Source organism: Kogia breviceps, chromosome 3, assembly GCF_026419965.1.
Source record: "Kogia breviceps isolate mKogBre1 chromosome 3, mKogBre1 haplotype 1, whole genome shotgun sequence".
In the NCBI taxonomy this organism is placed as follows: Eukaryota; Metazoa; Chordata; class Mammalia; order Artiodactyla; family Physeteridae; genus Kogia; species Kogia breviceps.
The window spans coordinates 138461489-138482808 of record NC_081312.1 but is presented as its reverse complement, the minus strand read 5'-3'; the positions used below and the strand labels follow the sequence as shown (position 1 = coordinate 138482808).

The window sequence follows — 21320 nt, the reverse complement described above, 5'->3', positions numbered from 1 at the left end:
AAATGTGTAATATAGAGAAAATCTCATTTGACAGAAACCTCATAATATTGTTCTTTTAATATGACAGCAGAAACAAGATTATGAGAAATGGTATATTAGTTATCTATTGCAGCTTAAAAGAACACACATTTATTATCCCATGGTTTCTGAGGCTCAGGAATTCAGGAGTAGATTGTCTGGGTGGGTCTGGCACCAGGGTCTGTAATGAGGTTGCAGATAAGATGTTGTAGTCTTATGAAGACCTCTCTGGTCCTGGAGGAAATCCTTTCCAAATGGCTCATTCACTCACAGATCGTAAGACCTGTGAACTGAAGATGTTATTTGTTCCCCACATCCAACCAGACACAGGTTGACAGCTGCTTGATTAGTACTCAAGGCTTGAGAATAATTCTTGGCTCCTGGCTGTGTTCTCAGAGCTCTTAGTTCTTCCCTCTGAGTTACTGTTTTTTTCATGAAAGGCAATATGTGTTTGCATCTGAGTGGCTTTCTCAGCCTGCTTTCTGCTTGTACAAGTTTGAGGGTCCAAAGGGCTCTTTTGTACTCTCCTTTCAGTCTAAGTTAACAGTCTTCCTGCTAATATAATTTGTAAAAACTTTGTGAGTCCCATTGAGGTTCTTGCTAATCTCATTGAGGTTCATGCTAATAAACAAAAGCCATACCCAAAAATCTCTTCAAAATACACCCCTCTCTAACTTGGAATTCTGCTGAGACAATTGGAGAAAACACTGTTAAGCTTCTATTAAGGCCTGTTGTTTAAATAGCTTTCGAGGCACCATCTTGGTTCTTTCCACAGTCATAAAGGATTTTATAGTCATACCCTCAACTTCGTCTTTAGACTTTTTTTCCTGGAAGTACCGTAAATGTTATCTTTGCTTTGAAATTGTTTCTTAATTTTAGCATCTTTTGTCATCTGGGGAGTCTGGGAACTTTCCAAACCATCAATTATTGATTCATTTTTGTTTAGTAGTCCTTCCTTTAGCTTCTCTCTCTCCTGCTTTTTAGCATAAGCAACAAGAAGAAGCCAAGAGTCAACACTGTGTCTGGAAATCTCAGCTAGATTCACTCAGTTCATTAGGCATATTTTCTACTTTCTGTGGTCTTGCAGGCAACAGTGTTGCTAAACTTTCTGCCACTGGAGAACAATAATCCTCTTTCCTCCAATTTCCAGTAACATTTTTCCTTACTCTCCCTTAGGTCCACACCTGCAGCCTCCTCAAAGGCCACCATACTTTAAACAGTTTCTTCAAGGTTCCTCAGGCTTTCACTGACACTCTTCAAAGTCCTTTCAACTTCTGTTCACTGTTCTCTTCCAAATTCACCCCCACGTTTCAGGTATTTGTTACAGCTGCACTCCACTTCCAGGTATCAAAGTCTGTAATGTAAAAAAATAGGTATTTCACATAGAATTCACATACCTTAAAATTCAGCCTTTAAAGTGTACAATTTAGTGGTTTTAGTATAATCACAAGATTGTGTACCCACTCAATTCCAGAACATCTTCACCCAAAAAAGAAATCCTATAGCCATTAACATTTGCTCTGCATTCCTCTCTACTCCCGGGCCCTGGCAACCACCAGTCTACTCTCTGTCTCTTTGGATTTGCCTATTATGGATGTTTCATGTAAGTGGAATCATATAATATGTGGCCTTCTGTGTCTGGCTTCTTTTATTTAGCGTAATGTGCATTAATTATCTATTGCTGCATAACAAACTACCCCGTCTCACAAATTCTCTGTTTCATAAGTTCTGGGAGCAGTTTAGCTGAATAGCTCTAGCTCAGGGTCTCTCCTGTGGCTGCAGGCAAGATGTCAGCAGGAGTTTCCGTCACCAGAAGGCTTGACCGAGGCTAGAGGATCTCATTCCAAGATAGTTCACCCATGTGGCTATAGGCAAGAGGCTTCTGTTACTTGCTGGCTTTTGGGAACAGGTCTCAGTGTCTCACTTCATGGACTTCTCCATAGGTCTGCTTGACTGTCCTATGGCTTCCCTCAGATTGAGTGATTAAAGAGAGAAACAAGGCAAAAGCCACAGTGTCTTTCATAATCTACCCTTGGAGGTCATACACTATCACCTATGCCAAATTCTACTGGTCACACAGACCCACCCTGCCTGATTCATTGTGGGAGAAAGCTACACAAAGGCTAAATACCAGAAGATAGGGTTCATTGGGAACTATCTTGGAGACTGGCTCCATGGATGGCTTATTGTAGTGTTGAGGTACTGGGAAATACTGTGTAACAGCCATAGATGACAAATATTGGAGACTGAATTCAGGAAAATTCAAAAAGAAATCAAAGTTTTTATACAGTTTAATAAAAGAGGGCTTTTCTGTAGTTCTGAGCTCTCAGCCTGAGGGGTCAGAGTACAGAGAAAGCATCTCCCTACAACGGATGCATTTCATCTCCTTATTTCTTTCTGGCTTCTCCTGACCTTTAGGTCTTCTATTCATATTTGTCAAATTTTTCAATCCATGCTGTCTTTGATAAATATAAAATGCCTTCCTTTAATGTTATTGTAAATTTTAAACGTTAAATATTGTGACTAAAAGCAAATCAAATTAATGGCAATTTTTAAAAATATTTCTTATATTGGCAGATACATGTTTTTAGTTTGATCATGTGATATCAATGTGAGCTTTGAACCTTAGCACAGACCACAGAGCGAACTGTTTGGAGCTGCCAAGGAGGTGACATTTACATTGGGAGAGGAGGAAAGAGCATTGTCTGGGTTGTCCGGGAGAAGTGCAGCGTGACTGAACTGTCTGTGCGGGAAGAGCCACGAAGTGTGAAGAGCCCTGTGAAGTTAGTGAATGTGCATTATGAGCAGGGCACTTGCTTTAGACTGTTTTTTCACCTTTTAGAATTCTTGTTGAAGCTCAGAGAAGAGCTGGGACTCTTCTCAGAAAATGAACCAATGTACAAACATCAGGGGTTCACAGACCCCAGATGGAATTCCTATTTGCTATGATAACTTATTTTCTTAATATTGTTAGAAACAACACCGATAAATTTCCACATCTTTCAAAATGGTAATTACGGTGTGGCTGATCCTTAAAGAGAACTTGACACAAATTTCTTGTGTCTTTGTTCTTTTTTTTTTTTTTTTTTGAAATTTACAACTTGTCAAGGTGGTTATTGGCAACAAATGATTTGCTTTACCTTCCTATCACAGAATACAAAATTTTAAAATTCTGCCCCACATTTGAAAGCTGAGATTCTGGAAATATGCCTTTGTAATTGTTAATAGAAAAAATGTAGATGGGTTAGAGTTCATTGTTGCATTTTATAAAGAAAAAAGATTACTTTTATAGAATAATAACCTCACCTTGTAACCTTTTAGGATTTTACAGCTACATTTTCACAGCTATAGGCTTAAAGAATTATATTGTTAAGATATTTGCTATTGATTCAGGTTTAAATAGTTTGAGTTCTGTTTCTTAGAGGATACCAGAATAGCTAATTGATCTTTTATTTTGTGAAAAGAAAAAAAAATACTAGAAAGCACAAAAGGTTCACATGGCAAATACCCATGTAATCTCAATACCCAGAATTTAAAATGTTAACATTTAGTCAAATTTTCTTCATTTAAAAAATACTAGGGACTTCCCTGGTGGTGCAGTGGTTAAGACTCCATGTCTTGGTCCAGGAACTAGATGCCACATGCATGCCGCAACTAAGAGTTCGCATGCCACAGCTAAGGAGCCCACGTGGTGCAACTAAGACCCAGTGCAACCAAATAAATATTTTAAAAAATACTAATAGATAAAACATAATAGATAAAGCTGAAGACCCCTAGAACCACCACCCAAAGTCCCACTCCTTTTGCCCTGCAGGAATCTGCTGTCAGGAGGTGGGGTATATCCTTCCAGTCCCTTATTTAATACTTTCACAGCCAAGTATATATATTCATATCTGATATAGTATTAAATTGTATTATTTACATTTACACAAATAGCACCATAGTATAGATGTTTTCTACACTCTCCTTTTAAATTTAACATTGTTTTGTGATCTGGTCAAGTTGGTAAATATAAATTCAGTTTATTTTAACTGCTATGAAATATTACACTGACTATATCACATTATCCATTTTCTTATTGATGGATTTTTTTTATTATTATATGCAGTGCTGTAAGGAACATCCTTTTCTTTGACCATATGAAATTGCAGTTTTTCTATGTCAAAAATGCATGAATATAAACAATTTTATATGGTTGAACCTAATTCTGTTGTTTATATGGCAACACTGACTTTCAATTTTTGACTGTGCAATGGATGGGAAGTGGTATCTTGTTGTTTTTACTTGCATTTATCTATTGTTAGTGAAGTTAGACCTATTTTCATATGTTCATTGGCCATCTGGATTTCCTCTAATGTAAATTTCCCACTTATATTCTGTGCTCATCCAGAATAGGGAAATGAATACAGCATTTCTTTAAGAATTGATTGTGGACATGTTCATGGGTTAGAGAATGAATAACCTTGATAAATACTGGAGTTCTCCCAACATGTGGTAAAAATTTTAATAGCCACAAATTTCTCCCATTCCATTGTGCATGCTCCTTTGCAATGTGATTTTGCCTCTCTTCTCAACCAGAGGTGGTGTCTGTTTCTACACTCCCTTGAACCTGAGGTGGCCTTTTGACTTGCTTTGACCCAGAGAACGTGGTGGAAATGATGTTGCACAAGTTCCAGCGCTTAGGCTTCAAGAGGCCATCAAACTTCCATCTTCACGCTCCAAGAACACTGCCCCCAAGACGGCCATGTAAGGAAACCAGACTACCTTACTGGATAACCCAGCTGACAGCCAGTACCAGACATGTGACTGAAGCCATCTTGGACCTTCCAGTCCAGTTGAGCCTCCATGTATGAGTGAGCCCAGGTAAGACCAACCCACAGAATCATGAAAAAGAATGTCATCATTATTTTAAGCCACTAAATTTTGGGGTGACTTCCTTTGCAGCAGTAGTTAACACAACTATGCTCCAGTGTGGTAATGAAGTGGGTAGATAATTCAGAAGAAAAAAAACAACAATTATGGTTTTCTCCAGATATCAATATATGCCCAGGAGTGGGATTGTTGGATCAAATGGTCTCTATTTTTAGCTTTTTAAGGAAACTCTATACTGTTTTCCATATCTAATTAGATAAATTAGACTTCATAAAAATTTAAAATGTTTGTGTTTCTAAGGGCAAAAGGTGAAAAGACAAGCTATAGAATGGGAGAATATATTTGCAAACCGTATATATAAGGGATCTGTATCTAAAATACGTAAGAACTCTTACAACTCAAAAATAAAAAGGCAACCCAGTTAACAATGGGCAAAGGATCTGAATAGACATTTCAACAAAGAAGATACACAAATAGGCAATAAGCACATTTAAATATGGTCAACATCATTAGTCATCAGGGAAATACACATCAGACTCTAATGAGGTAACTTCACACACACTAAGATGGCTACAATCAAAAAAATAGACAATAGCAAGTATTGGCAAGGATGTAGGAAATTGGAATGCTTGTGAATTGCTAGTAGGAATGTAAAATAGTGCAGCTGCTTTGGAAAACAGGCAGTTCCTCAAAAAGCTAAATACAGAGTTACTGTATGACCTAGCAATTCCACTCCTAAGTATATACCCAAGAGAATTTAAAACATGTCTACACAAAAACGTGTACACAGAAGTTCACAGCAGCATTATTTATAGTAGCCAAAAAGTGAAGACAACCCAAATGTCCATCAACTGATTAATAAAATTTATATATATATTTTTTCTGGATAGTTTTTGTTTGTTTTTGGCTGCATTGGGTCTTCGTTGCTGCGCGTGGGCTTTCTCTAGTGGCGGCGAGCGGAGGCTACTCTTTGTGGTGGTGCGCAGGCTTCTCCTTGCAGCGGCTTCTCTTGTTGCAGAGCACAGGCTCTAGGTGCACGGGCTCTACAGCACAGGCTCAGTAGTTGTGGCACACAGGCTTAGTTGCTCCGCAGCACATGGGATCTTCCCAGACCAGGGCTTGAACCCTTGTCCCCTGCATTGGCAGGTGGATTCTTAACCACTGTGCTACCAGGGAAGTCCAAAATATATATTCTTACAACAGAATATTATTCAGTCAAAAAGGGAATGAAGTACTGATACATGCATGAATGGCCATGATATACATTATGCTAGTGAAGGAAGCCAGACACAATAGGCCACGTATTGTTATGATCCCATTTATATAAAATGTCCAGAGTAGGCAAATCCAAGGAGATAGAAAGTCTGTTAGTGGTTGCCAGGAGCTGGGAGGAAGAAGAAATGGGGAGTGAATGCTAATGAGTATGGAGTTTCTTTTTGGAGAGATGAAAATTATCTGGGATTAGATGGTGGTGGTGGTTGTACAACGTTGTGAATATACTAAAAACCACTGAAATTTACATTGTAAAGTGTTGAATTTTATGGTATCTACATTATATCTCAAACCAAAAAAACTGACCTTTATCAGATGACTTACAGGGGCAACCAGATAAGAAACCGTTTGTCACCCAACCAGGTCAGAAGCCAAGAATTTCATTTTATTTTTTTATTTTTTTATTTTTTATTTTTTATTTTTTTAATTTTTTTTTTTTTTGCGGTACGCGGGCCTCTCACTGTTGTGGCCTCTCCCGTTGCGGAGCACAGGCCCTGGACGCGCAGGCTCAGCGGCCATGGCTCACGGGCCCAGCCGCTCCACGGCACGTGGGATCCTCCCGGACCGGGGCACGAACCCGCGTCCCCTGCATCGGCAGGCGGACTCTCAACCACTGCACCACCAGGGAAGCCCTCATTTTATTTTTAATTATCTGTATGTAACTGGTTTTTTTAAAATTTATGGAAGAGATATAAGGTTTTCTTTAAAAATACATTTACATTTAAAAATGAAGACAACATAAATAATAGTATTAAAGAAAAACATTCAGTAAATAATGTACGTGGCAAACCTTGAAGTTTGGAAAAGTCTGAGTGTTCTCTACTGAGCATTTTTCAAACCCAGTAATATGTTTAGATTAATAAGTACAATACTTTCTTCCAATACTATTTCCAAGAAAATTTTCAGGAATTTGCTCCTTATTTACCACAGATTTTTCCAAGGTTCCTAAACTGTGCAAGCTGAGGTGGCTTGGAGCATCATGGGAGAAACATTGATACTTGACATCTTTTGGATACCATGCAAACTTCTAGTTCCAGGTAATTGTTACATTAGCACCACATTCCCTTTGATGATGTATCTTTGTGAAGCTGGGTTTTGGGCCATTGCTGTGATAAAAAGCTAGTACCATGCAAAAATCAACGTGAAAAGAATGAGGATGGCAGTGTCCAACATGATCCCAATTTTGAGAAACTGCAGTGCCCAAAAGGCACACTCATTCCATTAGTAGGTAATTTAAGAATAAGGTAAAAATTATCACTTTGCTTTTAATTTATGTGTTCTTCTTTTTCAAATTGCTACTACAGTTGCTAGAACCTAACTACTTAATAAATTTAACTGTTAGGTATTTCTTTTGGCCAGGGGACTCCATGAAAAAATTACTGAGACTAAAGATGCCATAAACCAAGAAAGTTTGGGAAGCTCTGAGTTATTTATTTCTCCATATATTAAATACGCTCCAAACTTTCCATAGTTCTTCAGTTCTCACACAACATTCCTCTGATATACCAATCAGTATGTTAAAGGATCAGTCTCTCGGATTGGGGGTGTATATGTCGGAACACCTCTTGATAGGAAATGATTGTCTTCAGTGCCTGCCTTAAAGGTAACAGGTAGAAGAGAAGCAGTTATCTTCCCAGTCTAATGAGCAGTCATATAGGTGCTAGAGAGGGAAAGATATACTCTACCCCCTAACTCCCGAGCGTCACTTCATAAACCATAAAAGTGACAATAAGACAACAGAACCACTCAACACATTTTTCAGTTAGGAGTGCTCACCTGTCTGGACCAGAAAATTCAATACTATCTACTGCCCCCTGCCAGAACATCCCGGGTAAATCATGCTACTCCTGATTCCTCCTCTCAAATTTTCTACCCCCAAAAGAGCTTTCTACAACTCAGAGCCCAGCTGCAGTTACTGTACTGAAGTATACAGTATGTTATGGGCATATAAATCCAAGGCATTACACTGTGATTGTTACTGCATTAAATATGTACTTCTATAAATGTTTCCATAGTTATAATACCAAAACTATAATTAGAATTATAAATAATGAACTTCTTTCCATTTGTAATCATTTAGCCCCCTCACAGAAATATGGAAAAGGACTGAAAATCAAATATTTAAAGTTTCTACTCCTGAAGCAAGACACAAACTAATCAGAATACCCTTTTAAAAATGTTTAAACCAAAAAAAAAAAAAAAATGTTTAAACCAAATTCATATACACATCATATATAAATGTATAGCACATTAACACATACTTGAAAAAAAGAAAAGTAGTTTGCCCATAGTCAAAACTTTATTGAAAAACTGACACCAAAATAGGAGAGCGCTGTTGTATACCTTACAAAATTAAACATAATTACATTATCTTGGTAGATTAACTGGAATTACTGAACTGATAAGGCTTTCTGCGATAGAACACAAATTCAGGAAGTTGTGTGGATCATTAGTGTTGCTTTCTTCTAAATGAACACCCTGCAAAGGAATCACAAGAGCATATTAAACACAAGTCTGTTCTATCTTTGGTACAGAGTTTTAATGACAAAACGTTTTAGAAATACTAGAGTAATATTCATATACAGGTTATTTATTTTTTTATACCAGAATTTGCTAAAAGATATCTTTTATATTTGAATTTACTCTGATGTGGCTGTCACTCCCTGTTCTCAAATGTTATAATGGAGTTCAAGAAAATAATTTTAACTAGAGTTCATTTCAGATCTTTTAGGTTAAATTCTGGTACAGATGCACCCTTTTAATCATCTGTCAACACATGGACACAAAATTCTAAAATCATGGCATGATATAAAGGTTTTGGCAATCTTGCAAATACATTTTTAAGAGCAATACTGCATTTAAATATTGTGCTAATTTCACAGTTAGATCTCACGAAGTCACACCAAATAGATCTTGGATTTATTGCCAATCCACTTATAACTCTTCCAATGAGAATAACATGGAATTCACAGCTCCCCAAAATACCACAAGCAAATTTCAAATATCACTATTGAACTGTAAATCTCTAAGTACTACTATGGAAAATTATATACATATGTATTATTTTTTCTTCACAAAAGTGAAATAATTAAAATTAGATTATATTAATCATAAGTAGTTGCTCAGAGAAATCAAACCTCTGACATTTTAATTATTTATCTGTTGCTTAGCTAGCAATGATTAAAACTATCTTAAATCATATGTACCAAATATATTTGAAACAAAATATTTACAGGAGAAAATTTTAAATCCTATGTTTTTAGATATCTTACATATATATTCTTTTGCTCCATTCTGATTTATGTCTAACATTCCAAGTTAAGCAAACTGACTAAATACAACAGAATCAGGTGCTCTAAACTAAGAAAAATAATAGATAAAGCAATTCTTTGCAAGGTCAAGAGTACAAACTTATCTAATTGAACAGGGCACTCTTTACTAAAAGAGCAATGAAAGATAAAAATTATTTTGGTAATTATGAATTTAAGATTTCTTTTAAACTGATTTTTAGTAAAGAGAGATTTTAAAATCATAAAATCTGATCACTGGGTTAGAAAATGCCAAATGATTTACCTTCTGTGAGTCTGGCCTTTCCTCCTGTCGGCTGGCACAACACGGTTGAACAACCTACACAAAGCACCACTGTCTGAGCATGGCTGAAAACTGTGGTAATCTTGTAGCAGCCTGAAAAAGGGACGTGTTAAGAGTGAAAAGCAGAAAAAAACACAGTACCTGTTCAACATATTTCTAGTAAAGAGCTTGTAAAAGACTAGGAACTTCAGTGCTGTGCAGTTGCAAGCCACATATGTAACAAAGTTTTCTAGTAGCCACTTTAAAAACAAGGTTTTTTAAAGGTGAAATTAATATATTCTATTGAACTCAGTATTTCCAAAATATTATCATTTCACCATATAATCAAAGCCTTTTTTTTCAATGCTACATCTTCAAAATCTGGTGTATATTTCACACTTAAAGACACAGCATAAAAAAAAAACAAGATACAGCATGGTGACTATAGTTAATAATACCATACTGAATATTTTAAAGTTGCTAAGAGTATATCTTAAAAGTTCATATCATAAGAAATAAAAATTTTGTAACTATGTATGGTGACAGATATTAACTAGACTTATTGTGATCATTTCCCAGTATATACAAATATGGAATCATGAGGTCACACACCTGAAACTAATATAATGTTTTATGTCAATTATACCTCAAGAAAAAAAGAATGAGAAAGAGTTCTTCCATCTTGACTAGCCACATTTCAAGTGCTCAGTAGCCACATATGGCTAATGGCCACCATACCGGACCCCAGTGCATCTTTACACTGAAGAATCAATATACTTTCATTTCATCGTGAAAAAGAAAACTTACCATCTGAACACCTTAAAGACTTAATACGTTCAATGTCATGTCCCCTGTGGAGTCCCATCTTCACACACACCCCCACCCAAATGTTGCTAAAGTGGTTTATTATTGGTAATAACCCTTATGACATTCCAATTCTGTAATCCCACTTCGGGTCCTAATATCGAAACATACACAACACACTATGAGCAACCCTTATAGAAATTCTGCAAGTAATCCTTACAGAAATTTTCCTTAGGAAAGGAGTTAAAGTTTGAAATTTTACCTGGACATTTTACATCCATAAAATAAGAATTTGGACTTTGAACCAGCCGTTTCTTTTTATGTTTTTTCTTTTCCTCTTCCAAGGAAGGATGCAGTAAATCTCTAGCCAACTGAATAAGAAAGCATATTATTACTACTAGAATGACACCACAACTCTGGCCGATTTAACCATATGTGAAATATACATGCAAAAATAGGAATAACAGTCATATTCAGCAGAGACAACACTTTAGATGTTACTTATTTTAAAGCCTGTTAACTTTCATCAGCACTTTTTATAATGCTTGTATTCTCCAAGTTCCGGTTAAGGGGAACGATCAGGAAACATGTGCTAAGGTTAGCTCCGTTCTTCTTAACTAATAAGTCTCCAGTGAAAATAAAACTGTGGTGCTAAGTAAGTACGTGATTCGGACCCTGGACCCACTGAGAGTAAAGTCGCTGAGGTAGACCCGGCGAATGCCAACACCGAGGTGATTTCTGCCCCCAGGGTTCAACATCTGATAAGAACTCTTAAGTGGCTGACGCGAGACGGTCCTTGACAGAATTAATTTGTAAGGCAACTGCGAAGACAGTTTTCAAAAACGAAACAAGTAGGAAGTCGCTTCCGAGAGAAAGCACAGGGGGCAAGACCCACGAAGCAAAAGGAGAGCAAGAAGACTTAAACGATCACGGCCTCGCGGGTTCCCACCGAAACCCCGGAGGGCTGAGTAAGATTCCCGGGGAGCTGTCCCCTCCCAGCCATCGACTCCAGACTGCACCCAGGGCGGCGCCGGGTCCTCCCAGCTCCACGCCCAGGCAGGGCCTGACTCGCCGCGCCGCCGGACAAGTCCCAACAAGTCCAAGTCCGCCACGCGCGAAAGAGCCGCGGGATCCGAGCCCCCGAGCCGCGTTCGGCAGGGAGCACCGGGGGCCCGTGGAGCCTTCGAGCTAGCCCGCCCCTGGGGCCCCTCGTCCTACAGAGAAGGCAGACACAAATGCGAAGCCCGAAAGTAAACAACTCACAGGCATGTTGATCCTTTCGCAAGCCCAGCCCGTGCAGATCTCTAAGGCGACACCCCTAGCGAGCAGCACGCGACCGGGAGCGCGGCGTCAACTTCCGGGATAGAGGAGACTGGGAGGAGCGGAGCGACAGGCCCGTCGACTCTAGGCGCTCCTCTCGGTGGTGAGGGCTGGCTCCGGCCGGGATCCGCGAGCGGCGGGCGAGGGGAGGTGCTGAGGCGCTCGCCCATTGGAGTTCCAAAGCTCGCTATCCTAACGGGCTCCTGGGCCAAGGCCGCTGGCCCCAGTGCTTCTCCCTGGGCAAGTGGTGCTTGGGGCCAGGCTCAGGCGGTGCACGCCCAATGCGAAGCCCCTGGGGCTTCGGGAGCCCGGCACTGTTGCAGAGCGGACCCGGCTGGGCACGCTGGGTCACTTGTCATAGGTCCCGCCGCCAAGCCTTCCGCTCTCGGCTGCCCTGCGGTCGGGCACACGGACGGAGCCTCTGTTTTGTTCTTTTATGTATTAAAAACATTATTATTATTATTATTATTATTATTGTGTTTTGTGGTACGCGGGCCTCTCACTGTTGGGGCCTCTCCCGTTGCGGAGCACAGGCTTCGGACGCACAGGCTCCGGACGCACAGGCTCAGCGGCCATGGCTCACAGGCCTAGCCACTCCGCGGCATGTGGGATCTTCCCGGACCAGGGCACGAACCCATGTCGCCTGCATCGGCAGGCGGACTCTCAACCACTGCGCCACCAGGGAAGCCCAAAAAACATTATTTTTAATTAAAACCATTAACACGTGCCAGCGAGATTATGAAAGAGGCTCGTTTACTTGCGCATCCTGCTTCCAAGGTACGGGTACCGGTTATTAAGTTCTTTGCGGGATGTAGCTGTGCCTTGGGTTTGCTTGCCCTTGAAAAAAGTTTTTAAGAAGCACCGATTCGCTGCCGTGCTTAGTTCATCATGTGGCTCCTTCCTGTCCTCCGTGGGTCACACTTTCCAGAGCAGACAGCTGGAGCCTGAAAAAAACAGCGAGTGTCACTGATGGCCAGACTTGAAATATTTTTGATGAAGAGGACCATCCTGTGAGCGCGTGTGGTCAAAAACTAAGAAACCAAGGAGACGCTTCATCAGAAAATTGTCCTAGATAGACGTTCTCGATCAACTTTTATTTCTCTTTGAAAAGATAGTACATGTGTAATGTACATTTTGGAAAATGCAGAAAAACAGAAGAAAATTTAAATCACCATCCAGAGATAAGCATTGTTAATATTTTGACCTTTATCTTTCCAGACATTTTTTTATTCACTTGCATGTAGGTTTGTTTTGGGTTTTGGTATTACATAATTGGTACCATCTTGTACATATTCTTTTATAGACTTGATCCCCTCCCCCCACAACTTACTGTATAATGAACATCACTCGATGTTACTACATGTTCTCCTACACTATGACTTTTAATGGGCACATAGCATTCATTCTGAATATATATCCTTATTTCATCCATACACTATAATAGACATTACCGGGACTTCCCTGGTGGTGCAGTGGTTAAGAATCTGCCAGTGCAGGGGACACAGGTTCGAGCCCTGGTCTAGGAAGATCCCACCTGCCGTGGAGTAACTAAGCCCATGCGCCACAACTACTGAGCCTGAGCTCTACAGCCTGCGAGCCACAATTACTGAGACCGCATGCCACAACTACTGAAGCCCACACACCTGGAGCCTGTGCTCCGCAGCAAGAGAAGCCACCGCAATGAGAAACCCGCGCACCACAAGGAAGAGTAGCCCCCTATCGCGGCAACTAGAGAAAGCCCACGTGCAGCAAAGACCCAACACGGCCAAAAATAATAAATAAAATAAAAATTCTGTCTGGAAAAAACAAAAAGTAAAATAGACATTAGGGCTGGGTTTTAAATAATTAATGTTTAAAATATTAATATTATATACTTTCAGACAGATAAGTATATGGAATAATACAATTGTGTATGCAGAGTCATGGCCTCCAAAGACTTCTTAACCCCCAGGACCTGTAGTTATATGGCAGATGAGAATAAGATTGCTAATTAGCTGGCTTTAAACTAGGAAAATTATCCTGGATTATCCTTAAAAGTGAAAGAGAAAGAAAGAGAGAGACATGTGGTGATGAAAGAAGAGTCTGAGAGATGCCATGTTGTTGGCTTTGAAGATATAAGAAGGGGGTGGTGAGCCAAGGATTGCAGGCAGCCTCTAGAAGCTGGAAAAGACAAGGAAATGGACTCTCCCCTAGAACCTCCAGAAGGAACACAGCCCTGCCAGCGCCTCAATTTTTCTCCCAGTTAGACACAGGTCAGACTTTGAACTACAGAACTGTAAGATGACAAATTTGTGTTGTTTTATCTATTTTTATCATTTATTTATTTATTTTGGGGGATACAGTTGACATGTCACATTGTATAAATTTAAGGTATACATGTGTTACTCTGATATATTTATGTAATATGGTTGCCATTGTAACTAATTATCACATTACATTCTTACAATATTCTATGTTCAATAAACTGTACATTAACTCTTTATACACTAATGATGAAAAATCTGAAAGAGAAATTAAGGAAACACTCCCATTTACCACTGCAACAAAAAGAATAAAATACCTAGGAATAAACCTACCTAAGGAGACAAAAGACCTATATGCAGAAAACTATAAGACACTGATGATAGAAATTAAAGATGATACAAACAGATGGAGAGATATACCATGTTCTTGGATTGGAACAATCAACACTGTGAAAATGACTATACTACCCAAAGCAATCTACAGATTCAGTGCAATCCCTATCAAACTACCAATGGCATTTTTCACAGAACTAGAACAAAAAATTGCACAATTTGTATGGAAATACAAAAGACCCCAAATAGCCAAAGAAATCTTGAGAAAGAAAAACAGAGCTGGAGGAATCAGGCTCCTGGACTTCAGACTATACTACAAAGCTACAGTAATCAAGACAGTATGGTGAGTATGGTATTGGCACAAAAACAAAAATATAGATCAATGGAACAGGATGTAAAGCCCAGAGATAAACCCACGCCCATATGGCCACCTTATTTTTGATAAAGGAGTCAAGAATATACAATGGATAAAAGCCAGCCTCTTCCATAAGTGGTGCTGGGAAAACTGGACAGCTACATTTAAAAGAATGAAATTAGAACACTCCCTAATACCATACAAAAAAATAAACTCAAAATGGATTAAAGACCTAAATGTAAGGCCAGACACTATCAAACTCTCAGAGGAAAACATAGGAAGAACACTCTATGACATAAATCAGAGCAAAATCCTTTTTGACTCACCTCCTAGAGAAATGGAAGCAAAAACAAAAATAAACAAATAGGACCTAATGAAACAAAAGCTTTTGCACAGCAAAGGAAACCATAAAGAAAATGAAAAGACAACCCTCAGAGAAAATATTTGCAAATGAAGCAACTGACAAAGGATTAATCTCCAAAATATGCAACCAGCTCATGCGGCTCAATATCAAAAAAACAAACAACCCAATCCAAAAATGTGCAGAAGACCTAAATAGACATTTCTCCAAAGAAGATATACAGATTGCCAACAAACACATGAAAAGATGCTCAACATCACTAATCAGTAGAGAAATGCAAATCAAAACTACAATGAGGTATCACCTCACACCAGTCAGAATGGCCACCATCAAAAACTCTATAAACAATAAATGCTGGAGAGGGTGTGGAGAAAAGGGAACCGTCTTGCACTGTTGGTGGGAATGTAAATTGGTACAGCCACTATGGAGAACAGTATGGAGGTTCCTTAAAAAACTAAGAATAGAACTACCGTATGACCCAGCAATCCCACTACTGGGCATATACCCTGAGAAAGCTATAATTCAAGATGTGTCACATACCACAGTGTTCATTGCAGCACTCTTTACAATAGCCAGGAACTGGAAGCAACCTAAGTGTCCATAGACAGATGAATGGATGAAGAAGATGTGGCACATATATACAATGGAATATTACTCAGCCATAAAAAGAAATGATATTATTTGTAGTGAGGTGGATGGACCTAGAGTCTGTCACACAAAGTGAAGTAAGTCAGAAAGAGAAAAACAAATACTACATGCTAACTCATATATATTGAATCTAAAAAAAAAATGGTTCTGATGAACCTAGGGGCAGGACAGGAATAAAGACGCAGACATAGAGAATGGACTTGAGGACACGGGGAGGGGGAAGGGTAAGCTGGGATAAAGTGAGAGAGTGGCATGGACTTATATACACTACCAAATATAAAATAGATAGCTAGTGGGAAGCAGCTGCATCATTTGAGGAGATCAGCTCGGTGCTTTATGACCACCTAGAGGGGTGGGATAAGGAGGGTGGCAGGGAGGCACAAGAGGGAGGGGATATGGGGATATATGTATACATATAGCTGACTCACTTTGTTATACAGCAGACACTAACACAACATTGTAAAGCAATTACACTCCAATAAAGATGTTTAAAAAAATCTTTATGGCTATTTTAGTACTCGTTATAAGTTTGTACCCTTAAACACCATCAATCTTATCCCCCCACTCCCCATTCCTTGGTAACCACCATTTTACTCTGTTTCCTGGGGTATTTTTTACAAGTTTGATTTTTTTAGTTTCTACATATAATATACAGTACTAGTCTTTCTCTGTCTGGTTTATCTCACTTAGCATAAGGTGCTCAAGGTCCATTCATGATGTTGCAAATAAATTTTTGTTGTTTTAAGCCACTAACTTTATGTAGTAATTTGTTACAGCAACAATAGAAAATGAATACAATAATGAAGACCCCTCTACCCACCGCCCAACTCTGTCAAATATGACACTCAATACTCCATCCCCACAATTTTTCACTATTAAAATAACGCTGTAGTAAACATTCTTGTAGATAAGTCTTGGTGTCCATCCTTGATCGTTTCCTTAGAATATTCCTAAAAAGGAATTGCTGAGTCAAAAGTTATGCACATTTTAAGATTTATTATATAAACTGCCAAGTTACCCTCCAGAAAAGTCAAACCAATTTACAATCCAGATGTAAATGTCTGAGAATGCCCCTTTCTTTGCAACCTTGACAATACTGGATATTATGTTTTCCCCTATCTCAGTCAATCCAAAAGAAGTAACTGGTACTTTGTCATAATATCATGTATTATGGAATAGTAAAGGAAACTTTGCTGTAAGTCTTCCATGAAAATTGAGAGCAGTTGTTTGCAAGTGTCTGGACTTGTCACTGTCTTCCCCTAATTTGAGGGAGAACGTTGTGTTGTCAGCTCTCTTGTGAGCCAGATGCAGACATTTTAGAGACCCATGCACATTCTCTTTCTCAAAAAATTATCTCACACTATCACTACAAATTACAAAAAAAAAAAACAAAACCAAAAACCTGTAATAACAAACAGGTGTGAAAGACTACACTCATGGTAACTGAAAATGTTTAACTTTTGGAAAAGCTGACTGTGCTGTCTTCTCATTTCCCCATAGAGTAGTAAAAAAACTTCACCATCTACTAGAGTTTGGGAACTTACTCTTTGGAAAGTCTCCAAACACATGCAGGGATAAGACTGAGTATTAAAGGAAATTCATTTTCCTGTAAGCTCTTTAATCTCTTCTTCCTACCTAAGATTTCAATTCTTTGCACATAACTATATCCTTTTCCCTCCCATTTTTTATTGTAGTAAAATACACATAGGGCTTCCCTGGTGGCTCAGTGGTTGAGAGTCTGCCTGCCGATGCAGGGGACACGGGTTCGTGCCCCGGTCTGGGAAGATCCCACATGCCGCGGAGTGGCTGGGTCCATGAGCCATGGCCGCTGGGCCTTCACGTCCGGAGCCTGTGCTCTGCAACGGGAGAGGCCACAACAGTGAGAGGCCCACGTACCGCAAAAACAAACAAACAAAAAACACATAAAATTAACCATCGCTAAACATTTTTTATCATATTTCACTGTTGTCTTCATTAATATTTTTCAAATGCTTATTGGCCATTAACACTTCTAAAGTGAGATGATAACCTATTTCTTCTCTATGTATCCTACTAGATTAAGGATATTAACCACTGATCATAGATACTGCAAATATTTTTCCCAACTTTTTCCTATTAATTTTTTGGCTATTTTTTAATCATAGAGGATTTTATATATATTCCAAATCTATAATTTTTTTCCTTTTTGCTATTTTGTTTAGACAGGCCTTGGCCCCCTTAGGATCAGCTAAATATTTGCCTATGCTTTCTTTTAATTCTTTTGTTGTAGTATTTATTCTTTAACTTTTTAATTAACCTGGATTTTTTTTTCTTGTGGTGTAGCTCAGCTTGCAGGATTTCAGTTCCCCAACCAGGGATTGAACCCCTGGTTAGGGATAGAACCTGGGCCATGGAAGTGAAAGCCCAGAATCCTAACCATTAGCCCACCACGGAACTTCCTAACCTGGAATTTATTTTGGCACTTGATGTGTAGTAGTTCTCAACAATTTCTAAGCATCAGGCCTAGTTATTGCTTCAGTTACTTAACCAATGCCCCGTACAGTCACATTGTCAAAAGCCTTCAACTTCTGAGGCACTGTAATCGTGTGAGAAAACTCAAGGTCAAGAAGACCTGGACTCTATTTATAACTCTGCCTCCTCGTCCAAAGCTCAGTTTCTCCTAACATGTCCCCAGGCCCTTGCACTGATGGCAGATAAAGGGACATGCAGGCAGGTGCAGGGACACAGAGTCCCTTTGCCTTGGCAGCCTACTCTCAGGGCCTGCACAAGGAGCTCCTGCCTGGCTTCCCAAAGGACTGAGAAGTGCCAGTTGAAATTCTGTGTGCTGGGGACTTCCCTGGTGGTGCAGTGGTTAAGAATCCGCCTGCCAATGCAGGGGACATGGGTTCGAGCCCTGGTCTGGGAAGATCCCACATGCCATGGAGCAAGTAAGCCCGTGCGCGACAGCTACTGAGCCTGTGCTCTAGAGCCCTTGAGCCACAACTACTGAGCCCACATGCCACAACTACTGAAGCCCATGCATCTAGAGCCCGTGCACCTTAACGAAGAGTAGTCCCCACTTTCTGCAACAAGAGACTTTCCAGCTGTTCTATCTGGCCAGGTCTGAGAAGGTGCTGCTGAACCCTCCTTTTCAGCACTTCACCTTAGAAGTGTGCGGCCATTTCCACCCCCTTCCTCCTTTGCCAAACTTCAGATGCTGGGAAAACTCACAGGGGTTCAGGGTAAGCCAGGAACCCACTGATGCTAAACTTCAAGCCGGCCAAAACCAGTTCTGAATAGGTCATTATCCACTTTCCCCTGGGTTGGAGTTCCTCAGGCTTGTGCCCTTCTTTTCCCAGAAAGATGGTCAGAGGTTTAGTTTAGTCTTGACTTTAAGAAATTCAAGGTGTGAGGTGGGGCCCTAAAGTTAACTTTTCTTACCCCTGCCTTTCTAAGTATTTTTCTGAGAAGCTCAAATAAATCCATGTTGTTAGCAAAACTTTAACAAGGCAGCATTCTTTTTCTCTTCCTTCTATTGTCCACCTGTTGGCAGGTTGCAAAGCATGTGTGGCTTATTCTCAACACATTCCTGAAAGCAGCAGCAACTTCTGAAACCTACCTCTTCTCGCACATCAGTTCTCCACAGGGTCACAACCACTGTCCCCAAAGCTCTGCTGTTCGGGTTGCGATTCATCTGCCACTCATGAGGATCCTTGACACTTCAGGTAAGCTCCAATGTTAAGGGGTAAGAGCCTCAGATGCAAACGCTGGTGTCATTTTCTTTATTTTCCATACCAACCTAATTTCTGACTGAGGCTGAGCCCCCATTGGGCTGGTACTATAGACCAAATATTTGTGTCCCCCGCAAAATTCGTATGTTGAATCCTAATGCCCAGTGCGATGGTATTGGAGGGTGGGGCCTTTGGCAGGTGATTAGGTCATTAGGATGGAGCCCTCATGTTGGAATTGTTGTCAAACCCAAGTTCGTGTGCCTGACATGCAGTGAGTCCAAACAAACTGACATGTTGGATTTGGGAGCAAAGAAAGGTTTATTGCAGGGCTGAGCAAGGAGAACAAGCGGCTTGTGCTCAAAGGACCTGAACTCCCCAGTGGGTTTCAAGGAAGTATTTTTAAAGGCAAGGTGAGGGAGGGGAGTCACAGGGTGTGTGAATCGAAGAATTGTGGTTGCTCCAGTAGGTCTGGGGGCTAAGTGCTCATGGTCATCAAGTAGTTAAATTCTTCCACTTGGTGGCGGTTTTAGCATCTGTAAAACAACTCAGGAAATGTGTATCAGATACTGTTATCCAGGTACTTCAGGGAGGAACTAAAAATTCTGTGACTGCCATATGTCTGTTTGTTTAAATTCTTAGCAGTTCACCTGGCCCAACTGCTATTTTTGTCATTACATGTTCACATCCTTTCAGTCATTAATTCTTGAGGCAGGCTTTGTGACTCAGGGGAGGCCTGGGTGACTACGGCTTTTCTACAAACAAGAGGCGGGGGAGGACATTGTGTGGGGGGGGTTTTGTTCCGGGAAGGCCCCATGGGGTCCTACTCCATCATAGAATTCGTGCCATTAAAAAAGAGGCTCCAGGGCTTTCCTGGTGGCGCAGTGGTTGAGAGTCCGCCTGCCGATGCAGGGGACACGGGTTCGTGCCCCGGTCCGGGAAGATCCCACATGCCGCGGAGCGGCTGGGCCCGTGAGCCATGGCCGCTGAGCCTGCGCGTCCGGAGCCTGTGCTCCGCAACGGGAGAGGCCACAGCAGTGAGAGGCCCGCGTATCGCAAAAAAAAAAAAAGAGGCTCCAGAGAGCTCCCTCACTCCTTCTGTCACGTAAGGACACAGAAGTATGCCATCTATAAACCAAGAAGCAGGCTCTCACTAGACACCAAGTCTGTTGATGCCTGGATCTTGGACTTCCCAGCCTCCAGAACTGTAAGAAATAAATGTCTAGTGTTTAAACTACCCAGTGCATAGTATTTCGTTATAGCAGCCCAAACAGAGTAAGATCACTGGTCTGGCAAACACTTGACCTCATTCTTTTTTTTTTTTTTTTTTTTTTTTTTTCCAGTACGCGGGCCTCTCACTGTCGTGACCTCTCCCATTGCGGAGCACAGGCTCCGGACGTGCAGGCTCAGCGGCCATGGCTCACGGGCCTAGCCACTCCGCGGCATGTGGGATCCTCCCGGATCAGGGCACGAACCCCTGTCCCCTGCATCGGCAGGCAGACTCTCAACCACTGCGCCACCAGGGAAGCCCCACTTCACCTCATTCTTGAGGATTGTGCTAAGTTTCCTGTATGTGTCCCCCACCAGGTCTGTGCCCATCCTTCACCCTGCTTTGTGCCCGGGAGGCTGACTTTGATGGGCCGTATCCGCTGGCTTCTCTTGCCCTCTGGTTTCTAGACCCCCTTTTGAGTGGGTCATCTGTGATCTGCCAGTATCCCCTGACAGGATATGCTCCCCTTTTAGTCTAGAAGGCTTTGCAGATGGGGTCCATGTGCTTCTCAGTTGTCAGTCTAACCAGGTCACTGCACAGATGTCTA

At 40.6% G+C, this 21320-nt stretch overlaps 1 protein-coding gene and 1 pseudogene across 1 annotated transcript; one reads left to right on the top strand and one right to left on the bottom strand.

Annotated features, from left to right (window-relative positions):
* Positions 1-22: 22 nt before the first annotated feature.
* Positions 23-21320, top strand: part of LOC131753010 (glycine cleavage system H protein, mitochondrial-like) — a 43406-nt pseudogene continuing 22108 nt past the window's right edge.
* On the bottom strand, positions 8440-12434 carry RPS27L (ribosomal protein S27 like). The gene is made up of 4 exons (XM_059057832.2): positions 11800-12434; positions 10799-10907; positions 9736-9846; positions 8440-8640 (listed from the first exon to the last, which is right to left on the bottom strand). Exons 1-4 carry the CDS (start codon positions 11803-11805, stop codon positions 8612-8614), a joined length of 255 nt encoding a protein of 84 aa, XP_058913815.1. The 5' UTR covers positions 11806-12434; the 3' UTR covers positions 8440-8611.

What these genes read in the sequence shown, in the direction of transcription:
- RPS27L (XM_059057832.2), bottom strand. An exon ending in TATGGATGTAAAATGTCCAG is followed by an intron (nt 9,847 to 10,798) that starts GTAAAATTTCAA and finishes TCCCTTTTTCAG; the next exon opens with GCTGCTACAAGATTACCACA. An exon ending in AAAGGCCAGACTCACAGAAG is followed by an intron (nt 8,641 to 9,735) that starts GTAAATCATTTG and finishes ATTCCTTTGCAG; the next exon opens with GGTGTTCATTTAGAAGAAAG.